Source organism: Silurus aristotelis, assembly GCF_946808225.1.
Source record: "Silurus aristotelis genome assembly, chromosome: 21".
Classification (NCBI taxonomy): domain Eukaryota; kingdom Metazoa; phylum Chordata; class Actinopteri; order Siluriformes; family Siluridae; genus Silurus; species Silurus aristotelis.
This window is the reverse complement of record NC_139594.1, coordinates 982286-1001103: the sequence shown is the minus strand read 5'-3', so window position 1 is coordinate 1001103 and position 18818 is coordinate 982286. Positions and strand designations below refer to the sequence as shown.

Below are 18818 nucleotides of genomic sequence, written 5' to 3'. Positions count from 1 at the left end.
TGTCTAAGGGTCTCTCTGTGATTCCTTCTCATGTCTTTACACTTTATAACAGATCGATATAAATCTTCAGTTTACCTCAAGATGCCATTTTTGTTTTTTCGTAATGTTACCTAAAGATTTGACCTGGACATCTTACAGACCTTCTCTCACAAACATAATCACAAATAAAATAAAATAAATGGGTCAGAGATATTACATAGATATAATACGATTCTCTCAAAATGTATCTTCTTATTGCACCTTTTTGTGATGTTGAAGAAGAATCCACTCTACATATGTTTTCCCAATGTCCAGTTACCGTGTCTTTTTGATCTGAAGTAGCCGTGCTATTATTCTTCCGCTGTAGAAAATAATTGTACAATTTACATAAGCAATTGTTTATCACCATATTTTCACTCTAAGAATGTTCATTTTCATTATACTGTTTTATTACTTTGTCTTCTGGGTAAATTTCATCTTCACAAAGCCACAGTTATTCGTTGTAATCCGAATTTTAGGTTTGATTTTAAGTCCATCTGTACTTCCTTCAAGAACAAGTCAAATTCTTTAAGCCTCAAGAACTCACATTATATTATATTGTAAGGAACCTTGAATTTTTTATAACGACATTTATTCTTTTTCTATGCCCTTGTGTTATCTGTCTTTACTTTTTTCTTTGAATGTTCACATTTTATGAAGGATATAAAAGGAAGAATAAAAAAGTAAGAAAGAACAATGGAAGAGAAAATATAAGACAGGAAGGGTATATATATATATATATAGTTTTAATAAAACTGAGTTTAAATCTTTTACCGCATCCAAATTTCTGATTGCTTTCTGACTTAAAAGTACAAACAAACAAACAACAACAAAAAAAGCTGTAAAGGGAGAAAAAAAAAAAGCCATCCATTCTGACCATTTACACTTGTAAACTTGTGTATATAAAACTTACCTGATAATATGAACAAATTTGGCATTAAAATGTGACTCTTATCCATATCATTTTTATCAAAATAAAATATAACATTTTTTACATATCTTATAAACATTTGTAGATTCAGTCAACAAAGTAAATATTAATAAACCTCAATCAAATAATATTTAACATACACACTTCGGAAAAAAGATGCAGAAAAGCCCATTCCACAAAAAGCACAAACTTAAGAAAGATCAGTTTTGTATCTTTTAAGGAACTGGTTATTTGTATAAATTATGTGTATAATTTTCAAGCATATTTCACAAAGTTTATTAGGGACACAGTATTTGTTATTTTAATTCCAAATCAACTTGAACCGGTTTGTTTCCGCTGTGAGCTGAATCACACTGCCGGGATCATTTACTGCCCAACTGCCTTTATTTATACCAACAACAACAACAACAACAACAACACAAATATTTATACATTAATAATAATTGAATAATAACAATAACAATAATAAATAATTAAACATCAATAATAATAGTCATAATAATAATATTAGTTATTAGAAGTTAAAATAAATATATATATATATATATATTTAATAGAATAATACTGAAAACACGCGGTAGGCGGAGCCAATCCCAGAGCGCAAAGCGAGGACTCATGATTGGTTGTTGCCTGGCAACGCTTTTCACCCTTCCTGAGAGCACTTCCGGGATTCAACAGATTTCTTTTGTATTTGAAGCTCATTTCGATGCAGAAGGTAAAAATATCGTTATTCTGTTAGTAAATACATTAAATGTATATAAACATACATATAATATATATACATATATATGTATAATATCATTAGAATTAATTAATAAATAAGTAGAAAACGGCGCATGTGCAGAACGTCAGTTCCGTCTTAGCTCCGGAAATGTGCTTTTGTGAGCGCGCACGCACGCGCAGGATCAGTGAGGCAGGCGGGCCGCGGGAGCGCGCAGTGGTGTGTCAGCTTAGCAACAATGGCCGCCGCGGGCTCCGTGCAGTGAAGCGGCCGTGGAGCGGCTCTTTAAATCCGCGAACATCGCCCTAAATCTCGGCCTGGTTTCTTTCCAGAGCCGCTCAAAAATAAACTGGAATAAATTCTGCACACGAATCTGTGATTATTACCGAGAAATGATAAACTGATACAGAAACTAACTGAACTATTAAAAAGCGAATCATGTAAACAGAACTGAACAACCGGCTTTACAAAGTTGTTCTTTTTTTTCTTCTCCAGTTTAGTCACTGGTTTTGTCCATAAATGATGGACTTCTGCTCGTTTCTCAGTCTCCGAAAGACTCCAGTCTAAAACCTCGGTGCACGGAAAAGGATAAAACACTGAAAAGGGGAGATTCTTTCATCTTTTTTTATTTTGGAGCAAAACGCTCGCTTTGCTAGGTGGCTACGATTAGCTTAGCATATTAGCTAGCATCAGAAGGCGAGGAGAGTCCGCAGTGTCCTCACTAACAGTGTGTGGGGCTTAAACAGGTTCCTGGAGATCTCACCCTGAGCGACACTGAGAGCGGGGGAGAAGGAGTGTAAGGCGGGCTGTATGCTCGCTTCATCGGGGGACTTTCTCAACGCTAGAGGAGACCCGGAGGCGCGCTGCAGGAGAACCTGGCCGGGGATGAGTTCCGGATAAAGCCGTGAGCAGCGCCAACTGTGTGAGATACTGTTCCATTACAGTGCTGTGTGTGTGTGTGTGTGTGTGTGTGTGATTCGGTGTGTTTCAGTGGATTTGTGTGTGATTTCTTTCCCTCAGAAAGGGACCGGTGGTCGGTGGAATAAGGTATGCCTGGCTCAGACCGACATCATGTCACCAAGCGGAAGTCGGAAACTGAATACAAACACCAACCGGCCGCCACCGGAAGCGCCGACTCCAGGCTTCATCAGACCAAATCCACAGGCTCCTCCTCATCCTCCTCATCTTCATCCTCATCCCTGTCGAAGCACAACAAACGCCACAAACCGTCCAAACACGGCAGCAGGGCAGATTCCCCAGTGGAGCCCCCTGTCGTTTCCATTAAGCCCTTGGTGGAATACGATGACATCAGTTCCGACTCGGACGAGTTCCTGGACCTCCCCGTGGCCCCGGCCCTGAAACCGCAGGACGAGGCGTACCGCAGCAAAGAGATCCGGACTCATAAACGCAAACGCTCGAGGAAAAAGTCCAAAGACCCGCACCGGGTCCGGGAATCGGGTGCCGACGGGGACCGGGACGTCAGGGCGAAGAGGGCCACCGACCGGGAGGTGAAAGACGCGAAGCGGAAAAGCAGAGACAAGCTCGCGTCTGCCGGGGCCGTCTCTCGGCCAGACGCCGACTCTGCTTCGAGACGAGCCACCGCGGAGTCGTCCGTCGCTCTGCAGCTCCCTGAGTCCTCCAGCTCGACCTCGATGAAAAGCAAAAGCAAAGAATCGCACGAGACGTCTCACCGCTCGACTCACCGGCCGTCTCACCGGAACAAACCAGAGCACGAACACGAGCGTGAGCATTCGGAACGCAACCGCCGCAAGACCTCCAAAAACCGCAAGTCATCTCGAACCGGTGGTGGTGGCGGCGCCGGTGCGGTCGGTGTCTCCGTCTCCTCCCCCGTGGACCCTGAGGACGGGTACTCGTCCCGGCGCCGCGCCAACACCCCGAGCCCGTACCGGGACAGCTCACGCCGGAGCAGACAGAGATCCGAGAGTCCGTACTCGCGCAGGAGATCCTCCAGCTATGACCGGGATGGCAGCCCGTACACAAACAGACGTTCCTGCAGCACCAGTCCTGTGTCTCGGTGAGCTACAGCTGAACAACTTACCATCACCCACCTCCATCACCCACCATAATCACACACCTCCATCATACACCACCATCACCCACCTCCACTATACACCATCATCACACACACCTCCATCATACACCATCATCACACACCTCATTCACCCACCTCCATCACCCACCTCCATCACATACCTCCATCACCCACCTCCATCATACAAAATCATCACCCACCTCCATCATACAAAATCATCACACACCTCCATCATACACCATCATCATACACCATCATCACACACCTCCATCATACACCATCATCACACACCTCCATCATACAACATCATCACACACCACCATCACACACGCCTCCATCATACACCACCATCATCACACACCTCCATCATACACCATCATCACACACCTCATTCACCCACCTGCACACCTCGCCATCACATACCTCCATCACCCACCTCCATCACCCACCTCCATCACCCACCTCCATCACCCACCTCCATCACACACCTCCATCACACACCTCCATCACACACCTCCATCACACACCTCCATCACACACCTCCATCACACACCATCATCATACACCATCATCACACACCTCCATCATACACCATCATCACACACCTCCATCATACACCATCATCACACACCTCCATCATACAACATCATCACACACGCCTCCGTCACACACCACCGCCGTCACACGCCTCCGTCATACCGTCATCCATCACACACCCGCCATCTCACACCGCCATCTCACACCGCCATCTCACACCGCCATCTCACACCGCCATCTCACACCGCCATCATACACCGCCATCATACACCGCCATCTCACACCTCCATCATACACCTCCATCTCACACCTCCATCATACACCTCCATCATACACCATCATCTCACACCTCCATCATACACCATCATCTCACACCTTCATCACACCCTCTCCGTCACACCCCCGCCATCACATCCGTCATACCGTCATCCATCTCACACCGCCATCTCACACCGCCATCTCACACCGCCATCTCACACCGCCATCATACACCGCCATCATACACCTCCATCACACACCTCCATCATACACCATCATCTCACACCTCCATCATACACCATCATCTCACACCTTCATCACACCCTCTCCGTCACACCCCCGCCATCACATCCGTCATACCGTCATCCATCACACACCCGCCATCATACACCTCCATCATACACCTCCATCATACACCTCCATCACACACCTCCATCACACACCTCCATCACACACCTCCATCACACACCTCCATCACACACCTCCATCACACACCTCCATCACACACCTCCATCACACACCTCCATCACACACCGCCATCTCACACCTCCATCATACACCGCCATCATACACCATCACACGCCCCCGCCATCACACACCTCCGTCATACCGTCATCCATCACACACCCGCCATCTCACACCGCCATCTCACACCGCCCTCATACACCGCCATCTCACACCTCCATCACACACCTCCATCATCTCACACCTCCATCATACACCATCATCTCACACCTCCATCATACACCATCATCTCACACCTCCATCATACACCATCATCTCACACCTCCATCATACACCATCATCTCACACCTCCATCATACACCATCATCTCACACCTCCATCATACACCATCATCTCACACCTCCATCATACACCATCATCTCACACCTCCATCATACACCATCATCTCACACCTCCATCATACACCATCATCTCACACCTCCATCATACACCATCATCTCACACCTCCATCATACACCATCATCTCACACCTCCATCATACACCATCATCTCACACCTCCATCATACACCATCATCTCACACCTCCATCATACACCATCATCTCACACCTCCATCATACACCATCATCTCACACCTCCATCATACACCATCATCTCACACCTCCATCATACACCATCATCTCACACCTCCATCATACACCATCATCTCACACCTCCATCATACACCATCATCTCACACCTCCATCATACACCATCATCTCACACCTCCATCATACACCATCATCTCACACCTCCATCATACACCATCATCTCACACCTCCATCATACACCATCATCTCACACCTCCATCATACACCATCATCTCACACCTCCATCATACACCATCATCTCACACCTCCATCATACACCATCATCTCACACCTCCATCATACACCATCATCTCACACCTCCATCATACACCATCATCTCACACCTCCATCATACACCATCATCTCACACCTCCATCATACACCATCATCTCACACCTCCATCATACACCATCATCTCACACCTCCATCATACACCATCATCTCACACCTCCATCATACACCATCATCTCACACCTCCATCATACACCATCATCTCACACCTCCATCATACACCATCATCTCACACCTCCATCATACACCATCATCTCACACCTTCATCACACCCCCGCCATCACACCCCTCCGTCATACCGTCATCCATCACACACCCGCCATCTCACACCCCTCCGTCATACCGTCATCCATCACACACCCGCCATCGTACACCCCCGCCATCACACACCCCCGCCATCACACACCCCCGCCATCGCACACCCCCGCCATCACACACCCCCGCCACGACACACCCCCGCCATCACACACCCCCGCCATCACACACCCCCGCCATCACACACCCCCGTCATACCGCCATCACACACCCGCCATCACACACCTCCGTCACACACCTCCATTATACACCATAACACCCCCCGCCATCACACACCTCCCTCATACCGTCATCCATCATACACCGTCACACACCCCCGCCGTCACACCCCCCCGCCGTCACACCCCCCCGCCGTCACACACCCCCGCCGTCACACACCCCCGCCGTCACACACCCCCGTCATACCGTCATCCGTCATACCGTCATCCATCATACGCCATCACACACCTGCCGTCACACACCCGCCGTCACACACCTCCGTCACACACCTCCGTCACACACCTCCGTCACACACCTCCGTCACACACCTCCGTCACACACCTCCGTCACACACCTCCATCACACACCGCCATCTCACACCTCCATCATACACCGCCATCATACACCATCACACGCCCCCGCCATCACACACCTCCGTCATACCGTCATCCATCACACACCCGCCATCTCACACCGCCATCTCACACCGCCCTCATACACCGCCATCTCACACCTCCATCACACACCTCCATCATCTCACACCTCCATCACACACCTCCATCATCTCACACCTCCATCATACACCATCATCTCACACCTCCATCATACACCATCATCTCACACCTCCATCATACACCATCATCTCACACCTCCATCATACACCATCATCTCACACCTCCATCATACACCATCATCTCACACCTCCATCATACACCATCATCTCACACCTCCATCATACACCATCATCTCACACCTCCATCATACACCATCATCTCACACCTCCATCATACACCATCATCTCACACCTCCATCATACACCATCATCTCACACCTCCATCATACACCATCATCTCACACCTCCATCATACACCATCATCTCACACCTCCATCATACACCATCATCTCACACCTCCATCATACACCATCATCTCACACCTCCATCATACACCATCATCTCACACCTCCATCATACACCATCATCTCACACCTCCATCATACACCATCATCTCACACCTCCATCATACACCATCATCTCACACCTTCATCATACACCATCATCTCACACCTTCATCACACCCCCGCCGTCACACCCCCGCCATCACACCCCTCCGTCATACCGTCATCCATCACACACCCGCCATCTCACACCCCTCCGTCATACCGTCATCCATCACACACCCGCCATCTCACACCCCTCCGTCATACCGTCATCCATCACACACCCGCCATCTCACACCCCTCCGTCATACCGTCATCCATCACACACCCGCCATCTCACACCCCTCCGTCATACCGTCATCCATCACACACCCGCCATCGTACACCGCCATCACACACCCGCCATCGTACACCGCCATCACACACCCGCCATCGTACACCCCCGCCATCCATCACACACCCGCCATCGTACACCCCCGCCATCACACACCCCCGCCATCACACACCCCCGCCATCACACACCCCCGCCATCACACACCCCCGTCATACCGCCATCACACACCCGCCATCACACACCTCCGTCACACACCTCCATTATACACCATAACACCCCCCGCCATCACACACCTCCCTCATACCGTCATCCATCATACACCGTCACACACCCCCGCCGTCACACACCCCCGCCGTCACACACCCCCGTCATACCGTCATCCGTCATACCGTCATCCATCATACGCCATCACACACCTGCCATCACACACCCGCCATCACACACCTCCGTCACACACCTCCGTCACACACCTCCGTCACACACCTCCGTCACACACCTCCATCATACACCATCACACCCCCCCGCCATCACACACCTCCCTCATACCGTCATCCATTATACACCGTCACACACCCGCCGTCACACGCCGCCGTCACACGCCGCCGGCCGCCGTCACACGCCTCCATCACACGCCTCCATCACACGCCTCCATCACACGCCTCCATCATACGCCATCACACACCTCCGCCATCACACACCTCCGCCATCACACACCCGCCCATCACACACCCACCTCCATTGTACACCGCCATCTCACACCTCCATTATACACCTCCATTGTACTCCATCACACACCTCTATTGTACACCATCACCCCCACCTCCATCATACACCATCACCCCCACCTCCATCATACACCATCACCCCCACCTCCATCATACACCATCACGCCCACCTCCATCATACACCATCACACACACCTCCATCATACACCACCATCACACACCTCCATCATACACCACCATCACACACCTCCATCATAGACCTCCATCACACACCTTCATTATACACCACTGTCAAACCACCATTGTACATTACTGTTGTCCACCTCCATCGCGCACCTCCATCACACACAATCACACACCCGCCATCACACACCTCTATTATAGACCATCATCGCCCACCGCCATTGCGCATCGCCTTCACAAACCTTAATCATAGGCCAGCATCACACCCCTCAATTCTACACCATCATCACACACCTCCATCATACACCATCACACACCCGCCATCACACACCTCCATTGTACACCATCATCACACACCTCCATTGTACACCATCATCACACACCTCCATTGTACACCATCATCACACACCTCCATTGTACACCATCATCACACACCTCCATTGTACACCATCATCACACACCTCCATTGTACACCATCATCACACACCTCCATTGTACACCATCATCACACACCTCCATTGTACACCATCATTACACACCTCCATCGTACATCACCATCACACACCTCAATCATACACAATTATCACACATCTCCATTGTACACCACCGTTGTACACCACCATCACCCACCTCCATGATTCACCACAATCACAAACCTCCATCGTACACCATCACACACCTCCATTATACACAATCACACACCTTCACCCACCTCCATTATACACCGCCATCACACACCTCCATCGTACACCATCACACACCTCCATTATACACCGCCATCACACACCTACATCGTACACCATCACACACACAATCACACACCTCCATTATACACCGCCATCACACACCTCCATTATACACCGCCATCACACACCTCCATTATACACCGCCATCACACACCTCCATTATACACCGCCATCACACACCTCCATTATACACCGCCATCACACACCTCCATTATACACCGCCATCACACACCTCCATTATACACCGCCATCACACACCTCCATTATACACCGCCATCACACACCTCCATTATACACCGCCATCACACACCGCCATCACACACCTCCATCGTACACCGCCATCACACACCTCCATCGTACACCGCCATCACACACCTTACCATCATACCGTCATCCGTCATACCGTCATCCATCATACGCCATCACACACCTGCCATCACACACCCGCCATCACACACCTCCGTCACACACCTCCGTCACACACCTCCGTCACACACCTCCATCATACACCATCACACCCCCCCGCCATCACACACCTCCCTCATACCGTCATCCATTATACACCGTCACACACCCGCCGTCACACGCCGCCGTCACACGCCGCCGTCACACGCCGCCGTCGCCGTCACACGCCGCCGTCACACGCCGCCGTCACACGCCGCCGTCACACGCCGCCGTCACACGCCTCCATCACACGCCTCCATCACACGCCTCCATCACACGCCTCCATCACACGCCTCCATCATACGCCATCACACACCTCCGCCATCACACACCTCCGCCATCACACACCCGCCCATCACACACCCACCTCCATTGTACACCGCCATCTCACACCTCCATTATACACCTCCATTGTACTCCATCACACACCTCTATTGTACACCATCACCCCCACCTCCATCATACACCATCACCCCCACCTCCATCATACACCATCACCCCCACCTCCATCATACACCATCACCCCCACCTCCATCATACACCATCACCCCCACCTCCATCATACACCATCACCCCCACCTCCATCATACACCATCACACACACCTCCATCATACACCACCATCACACACCTCCATCATAGACCTCCATCACACACCTTCATTATACACCACTGTCAAACCACCATTGTACATTACTGTTGTCCACCTCCATCGCGCACCTCCATCACACACAATCACACACCCGCCATCACACACCTCTATTATAGACCATCATCGCCCACCGCCATTGCGCATCGCCTTCACAAACCTTAATCATAGGCCAGCATCACACCCCTCAATTCTACACCATCATCACACACCTCCATCATACACCATCACACACCCGCCATCACACACCTCCATTGTACACCATCATCACACACCTCCATTGTACACCATCATCACACACCTCCATTGTACACCATCATCACACACCTCCATTGTACACCATCATCACACACCTCCATTGTACACCATCATCACACACCTCCATTGTACACCATCATCACACACCTCCATTGTACACCATCATCACACACCTCCATTGTACACCATCATCACACACCTCCATTGTACACCATCATTACACACCTCCATCGTACATCACCATCACACACCTCAATCATACACAATTATCACACATCTCCATTGTACACCACCGTTGTACACCACCATCACCCACCTCCATGATTCACCACAATCACAAACCTCCATCGTACACCATCACACACCTCCATTATACACAATCACACACCTTCACCCACCTCCATTATACACCGCCATCACACACCTCCATCGTACACCATCACACACCTCCATTATACACCGCCATCACACACCTACATCGTACACCATCACACACACAATCACACACCTCCATTATACACCGCCATCACACACCTCCATTATACACCGCCATCACACACCTCCATTATACACCGCCATCACACACCTCCATTATACACCGCCATCACACACCTCCATTATACACCGCCATCACACACCTCCATTATACACCGCCATCACACACCTCCATTATACACCGCCATCACACACCTCCATTATACACCGCCATCACACACCTCCATTATACACCGCCATCACACACCTCCATCACACACCTCCATCGTACACCGCCATCACACACCTCCATCGTACACCGCCATCACACACCTCCATTGTACACCTTTCACTTACGCCCTCATCAAATACATCCATGCAGAGCTACACACGTGTTTTACCAGTCAAACTCGGCTGTAACAGTTTCCCTCTAAACAACCAATCAGAGGACGGAGAAATGCTGACGCTATTCTGGGCCAGTGATCTGCTCTGTGAGGAGAATCTGAAATCTGATTGGATAAAGAAACAGAGCTGTTGGTAATATTCTCGATGGTAAAAGTCCAGCAGTACTGATTCTGAAGGTTCTGAGCAGATTAGATTCACATGGCAGCACATAGAGACTGAAATCTGATTGGACAAAAAATCCATCCACACACACGTGCTGAAGCAGTGCAGCCGAGAGAAACACTACAACATGAAGAGAAGAAACTGATGGAATAAATTAATACAGTTTCATGGAACAAATTTTAGAGTTTATGTTGTCAATGTAGGTCAGTGCTTCTGATAGTGTTCAGACCAGTAGAGAAGTGTTTACTGACCCTGACTGCCCAACACTGGTCTCAATACTATAGCAAGTTCTGTAACCTATTGGCAAATAAATCCAGTTCACCTGAGATTATTGTACTGCAGCTTTCCTGTACTGCTAGCAGTTTATTAGCTATATTGCCGTTACCATAGAAACAACAATGTTACTGTGTTATGTTCATGTTCAAGTTCTGGACAGTTACAATTTTAACACACTCCGCATTATCACACACACCTGCAACCCTTTGTTTTAGGGGCATGGCCACACTAATGATTAGTAGATCACATGATCATCAGTTATGAGCGTTTTTGTGCATTTTTGTTTTTCAGACGCTCGATCAGGTCTCGCAGTCGCTCTCCTCTGTACTCGTCCTCTCGCCGATCCACCTCACACTCACGCAGCAAGAAACATTCGTCACTAGGTGGAGCCAGTGGGAGCTCCGCCTCCAGGAGCCGCCCAGCCAGCCGATCTCCTTCCTCTCGCCTGCCCATCTCGTCGAGCCTGGGGGCGGAGCTTACACGCAGGAAAAAAGAGAGACAAGCCGCAGCAGCAGCTCGGGCGGCTGCAACCCCGCCCACTCAACCGGCTGTGACCCCGCCCACTCAACCTCCAGACCAGAAGGTGGAGCCAGAGCCAGCCCCGCCCCCAGCACCTGAGCTTTCTTCTGTTCCCAATCTCATTTCATCAGGGGAAATAGACGTAGCGCCACCCCCTCCTCCACTTCCTGCAAACTCTCCGCCCCCACTTCCTTTAAATTCTCCACCCCCACTTCCTTTAAATTCTCCACCCCCACTTCCTTTAAATTCTCCACCACCATTTCCTCTGAACTCCCCTCCTCCACTTCCTGCTTCGGTCCCACCTACATCTTCAGCCCTACCGTCTCAGTCTAAAAGCCCCGCCCACAAATCCACGCCTATCAAAACCTCCACGCTTCCACCCCTCCCCCTACCACCGGTACTACTGGGAGACTGCAGGGACAGGTGTGTACACACACACACACACACAGAGCAATATGTGTAATAGTGTCTTTTTAATTGATGTTTAATTCCTCAGTCCGAAGAAGGCCACGCCCACTCACCGTACCTCCAGGAAAGAACGAGAGAGAGAAAGGGAGAAAGAGAGGGAGAAAGAGGTTAGGACACGCCTCCTCAGTGATTTGCCCCTCCCACCTTTATTAACTGGAATGGATTCATCTCCGCCGCTTTCGCCAGTGCAAGAAGCCCCGCCTCCTGTACAGCCCACTTATAAGAAGAGACCAAAGTAAGTGTGTGGATTTTTTTTTGTGAAAATTCTGCAGGACACACAGCCATAATGATTACAGACAAGACCAACTGTGTGTTGGTGTGTGTAGGTTCTGCTCCCCTCGTTTTGGTGAGAAGAGACAGACACAGATCGACTGGGGGAAACGCTGTGTGGACAAGTTCGACATCATAGGCATCATCGGAGAAGGAACGTATGGCCAGGTGTACAAAGCCAGAGAGAAGGACACAGGTGTGTGTGTGTGTGTGTGTGTGTGTGTGTGTGTGTGTGTGTGTGTGTGTGTGTGTGTGTGTGTGTGTGTGTGTAGATGGGTATGGGAAAGGGGGGTATGGGAAAGGGGGGTATGGGAAAGGGGGGTATGGGAAAGGGGGGTGGGGGTATGGGAAAGGGGGGTATGGGAAAGGGGGGTGGGTGTATGGGTATGGGAAAGGGGGGTATGGGTGTATGGGTATGGGAAAGGGGGGTATGGGTATGGGTATGAGGAGGTGGGTATGGGAAAGGGGGGTATGGGGAGGTGGGTATGGGAAAGGGGGGTATGGGGAGGTGGGTATGGGAAAGGGGGGTATGGGTATGGGGAGGTGGGTATGGGAAAGGGGGGTATGGGGAGGTGGGTATGGGTATGGGGAGGTGGGTATGGGTATGGGGAGGTGGGTATGGGAAAGGGGGGTATGGGGAGGTGGGTATGGGAAAGGGGGGTATGGGGAGGTGGGTATGGGAAAGGGGGGTATGGGGAGGTGGGTATGGGAAAGGGGGGTATGGGGAGGTGGGTATGGGAAAGGGGGGTATGGGGAGGTGGGTATGGGAAAGGGGGGTATGGGGAGGTGGGTATGGGAAAGGGGGGTATGGGGAGGTGGGTATGGGAAAGGGGGGTATGGGGAGGTGGGTATGGGAAAGGGGGGTATGGGGAGGTGGGTATGGGAAAGGGGGGTATGGGGAGGTGGGTATGGGAAAGGGGGGTATGGGGAGGTGGGTATGGGAAAGGGGGGTATGGGGAGGTGGGTATGGGAAAGGGGGGTATGGGGAGGTGGGTATGGGAAAGGGGGGTATGGGTATGGGGAGGTGGGTATGGGAAAGGGGGGTATGGGTATGGGGAGGTGTGTATTGGTATGTGTGGGTGTAGGTTGGTGTAGATGGGTATGGGGATTTGGGTATGGGTATGTATGTGTATTTGTGGGTGTAGGAGGGTATGTGTATTTGTGCTCATGGGAGTCTGGCGCAACTGTAAGGTGTGTGTGCGTGTGCAGGTGAGCTGGTGGCCCTGAAGAAGGTGCGTTTGGATAATGAGAAGGAGGGCTTCCCCATCACAGCCATTCGCGAGATTAAAATCCTCAGACAGTTAAACCACCGCAGTGTCGTCAACATGAAGGAGATCGTCACTGACAAGCAGGATGCTCTTGACTTTAAAAAGGACAAAGGTCTCTCTCTCTCTCCATCTCTCTCTCTCACACTCACACACACACACACACACACACACACACACACACAGCGCTGACAGTAAAAAAAAAACCCTCTGCTCACATAACTTCAGTAATTCCATTACCAAGAAGTAATCTATTTGGCTTTACTGTGTGTGTGACTGTAGGAGCGTTCTACCTGGTGTTTGAGTACATGGACCACGACCTGATGGGACTGTTGGAGTCGGGTCTCGTCTCCTTCTCACACGAACACATCCGCAGCTTCATGAGGCAACTAATGGAGGGACTTGACTACTGTCACAAGAAGAACTTCCTACACAGGGACATCAAGTGTTCCAACATCCTGCTCAACAACAGGTACACACACACACACACACACACACACACAATAGGGACACCCAGTGTTCCAAAATCCTGCTCAACAACAGGTACACACACAATGTTGTCCTTCTGTACAGTGTGAATGTTATGATGTGATGCAGTTGTTAAAGCGAGTGTACATGCAAACATAAATAACCCCCTCTCTCTTCTCCCTTTATCTCCTCTTTCTCTCCCCTGTTTACTTTCTCTTTTTTCACCTTTCCCTCTCTCTCTCTCTCTCTCTCTCTCTCTCTCCCTCTTCACTCCTCCTTCTCCCCTCACTATACCCCCCTCCCCCACTCTACCCCTTCCTCTTCGCAGTGGGCAGATAAAGCTGGCTGATTTTGGGTTGGCTCGTCTCTATAACTCAGAGGAAAGGTGAGCTCACTGTATTCTTTGATTCTTATGTATTGTGTGTGTGTGTGTGTGTGTGTGTGTGTGTGTGTGTGTGTGTGTGTGTTACTGAACTCGTCTCCGATTGGTCATTTCCAGTCGGCCGTACACCAATAAGGTGATAACACTGTGGTACCGCCCACCTGAGCTGCTGCTGGGAGAGGAGAGATACACACCTGCCATTGATGTCTGGAGCTGCGGGTACACACACACACACACACACACACACACACACACACACACACACACTCAGTCAATATGAAAATATTATTATTCTTTAACCCCCATCACACCGATCATCACGTGTCTCCTTACATCACTTCCTGTCGAGTCAGTGAGAGGCTTCTAAACTCTCCCTGGTTGTCACTAGGGGGCGATATCATCACGCACATAATCTGTCCTTTTCCTCTCCTTGCTGTCCAGGTGCATTCTGGGAGAGCTTTTCACCAAGAAGCCCATTTTCCAGGCAAACCAGGAGCTTCTGCAGCTCGAGCTCATCAGGTCTGTGTTCGAGCACTTACAGAGGGGCAGTATACCATTTAGTCAAAAGTATGTGCACACCTGAGCAGCACACCTGTATATACTACACGCTGAACCTCATTTTGCTATTATGAGCTCCAGTTCTTTGGGAAATCTTTCTGCTAGACCTGGGGCATGGCTATGGGGGTTAGTCACACACTGAAGTAAGGAGTCTTCCGTTTCAGTTCATCACAGAAGTGTTGATTGTGGTTAAAGAGGTCAGGGCTAGAGATCTTCCAGTCCATCCTTTACACCATCAAGGTGTGTGTACAGGATCATCATGCTGGAGCAGGGTTGGGAATCTGCGTTCTGATAGAAACTATAACGATATAGCATATAGAGACATTTTATACGTGTGTGTGCGCGTGCGCAGCAATTTGGGGAAAAATCACGCGTATGATGGTCAGGGGTGCACATACTTTTGGTCATGTTATATAACTAAAATTGATAAAGTAATTAAAATGTATTAGTATGAATTTATTAAAATCAGTATGAATATATTCCTGCTTATACCTGTGTATGTTTAGAACCCTTTCTGTTTATCTTGGATATTTAGTGTGTGTGTGTGTGTGTGTGTGTGTGTGTGTGTGTGTGTGTGTGTGTGTGTGTGTGTGTGTGTGTGTGTGTGTGTGTGTGTGTGTGTGTGAGACAGTCGTCTGTGTGGCAGTCCGTGTCCTGCAGCCTGGCCTGACGTCATTAAGCTGCCTTACTTCAACACCATGAAGCCCAAGAAGCAGTACAGACGCCGCTTACGCGAGGAGTTCTCCTTGTGAGTTCACGTGTGTGTGTTTGTGTTGTAGTATTGTATAGGCTGCTCTGTATATTGTATAATTCACTCACACTTTTACCATGGTAACAGTCAATCCAAATGTATTTAAGCTTTTTTTTTTTTTTTAGAAAAATGAGCCGTAACTAAATTTAGTTTATTTGTTGTTAAACTAAACTTTGGCAACTAAAAACCAAACTGAAACCAAAACCAAACAAAAAACCCAAAAAGACCCAATGTACCCGTCATGACTATAACAGCTGAACCACACACTTTTTCACTCTGATGGTGTGCTCTATGCAGACTCGTGCTCTTTCTTTCTCATCACTTTGTGCACTTAACCCTACAGTGTGAACGATTGTGCACTAAGCCTCAGTGCCTGTACTGACTGCAATCTTTAGCCTTGTTAGTGTCTGTTGTTATCTTTGTGTATTGTCTACTGTCTTGTTACCGTGTTTCCCTGAAGATAAGCCCTCGTTAAGATCGTCAGACTGGATGATGATGATAACGAGAGCAATATGAAGTAAATGATGTATAGATTTTTGTCCCATACATCAACAGATGTACCGGTAGATTGTTCTACATGAAACTAAAAGATATTCCCTGAAAATAAGCCGTACCTGTTTTGGAGCAGAAACGTATATAAGACGTGATCTTATTTCCAGGGAAACACGGTACCTTTCTATCCTACTGACTGTTATATGTTGATCTGCACTTCAGAGCCCAACATCAATCTGCTTTGCCCCCTGAATGACTAACACTCACTTTAACGTGACTTTGACTTTCACCGTGAGCATAGCTGTGGTGTTAAAGGGAAAAAAATACATATCTATTCTCTTACTCTCTCTCTCTCTCTCTCTCTCTCTCTCTCTCTCAGTTTGCCCTCTCCAGCTCTGGACCTGTTTGACCGTATGTTGACCCTCGACCCCTTGCGCAGGTGTACAGCAGAGCAGGCCCTGGCCAGCGGCTTCCTCTCTGACGTCGACCCCAGCAAGATGCCACCTCCAGAGTGAGTGTCCTCAAGGTTCCTCACGTGACCACGGTCATCTCCCTCAGGCTCTGTCTACACTAATCCAGATAAACGCATCTAAAAAGCTCTCCATGTCCACAATTTCGTTTTCAATCGATTCCCAAAACTCACTCATCCACACTGAAACGTCTGGAATCGCTCACGTTCCTGTACAGCGCACGAGCGAAACGGAACACGATTCGAGCCGCGTAATTTCCGCCTTTTTCCGGCTCTTTGAAATGTTGCGGCAATAAAAAATAAACCCGCCATCGTTCTTGAAAGCCTGCATTTTCCCTACACTGCGACACGAAAACGGTGTTTTTCATTGTTTAAAAACACCATCAGTGTGGAGGGAAACACAATGGAGAGAAAAATATACGTCATCAAACAAAAACAGTGTGGATATGGCCTTAGTGTGTGTGTGTGTGTGTGTGTGTGTGTGTGTAGTTTACCCCACTGGCAGGACTGTCATGAGTTGTGGAGTAAGAAGAGGCGGAGACAGAGGCAGAGTGGGCTGACCGAGGACCCGCCTGTTCAGAAAGCAGTGCAGCAGAAGGACTCGGGGAGCACAACCAGCCGAGACAACAACCAATCAGCAGCCAGCTCCTCTCCAGCAGCTCCCCCAGCCACACACACTGATCTCACAGGTGTACATCTCTCTCACACACACACACACACACACACACACACACACACACACACACACACACACACACACACTGATCTCACAGGTGTACATCTCTCACACACACACACACACACACACACACTGATCTCACAGGTGTACATCTCTCACACACACACACACACACACACACACACACACACTGATCTCACAGGTGTACATCTCTCTCACACACACACACACACACACACACACACACACACTGATCTCACAGGTGTACATCTCTCTCACACACACACACACACACACACACACACACTGATCTCACAGGTGTACATCTCTCTCACACACACACACACACACACACACACACACACTGATCTCACAGGTGTACATCTCTCTCACACACACACACACACACACACACACACTGATCTCACAGGTGTACATCTCTCACACACACACACACACACACACACACACACACTGATCTCACAGGT

The 18818-nt window shown here is 49.2% G+C and overlaps 1 protein-coding gene across 3 annotated transcripts in view; it reads left to right on the top strand.

Annotated features, from left to right (window-relative positions):
• Nucleotides 1-1809: 1809 nt before the first annotated feature.
• cdk12 (cyclin dependent kinase 12) overlaps nucleotides 1810-18818 on the top strand; it is a 41456-nt gene continuing 24447 nt past the window's right edge. For 2 of the 3 annotated variants that reach the window (XM_083524341.1, XM_083524342.1), the window contains exons 1-13: nucleotides 1810-2592; nucleotides 2691-3705; nucleotides 12301-12951; nucleotides 13025-13231; nucleotides 13323-13462; nucleotides 14476-14646; nucleotides 14814-15003; nucleotides 15328-15384; nucleotides 15499-15600; nucleotides 15823-15900; nucleotides 16571-16687; nucleotides 17562-17693; nucleotides 18141-18340. In XM_083524341.1, coding sequence (XP_083380467.1) covers nucleotides 2720-3705; nucleotides 12301-12951; nucleotides 13025-13231; nucleotides 13323-13462; nucleotides 14476-14646; nucleotides 14814-15003; nucleotides 15328-15384; nucleotides 15499-15600; nucleotides 15823-15900; nucleotides 16571-16687; nucleotides 17562-17693; nucleotides 18141-18340 — 3031 coding nt within the window. In that variant the 5' untranslated portion in view covers nucleotides 1810-2592; nucleotides 2691-2719. The remainder of the gene's footprint in view (nucleotides 2593-2690; nucleotides 3706-12300; nucleotides 12952-13024; nucleotides 13232-13322; nucleotides 13463-14475; nucleotides 14647-14813; nucleotides 15004-15327; nucleotides 15385-15498; nucleotides 15601-15822; nucleotides 15901-16570; nucleotides 16688-17561; nucleotides 17694-18140; nucleotides 18341-18818) is intronic. The other variant, XR_014530683.1, reaches the window with a different exon arrangement.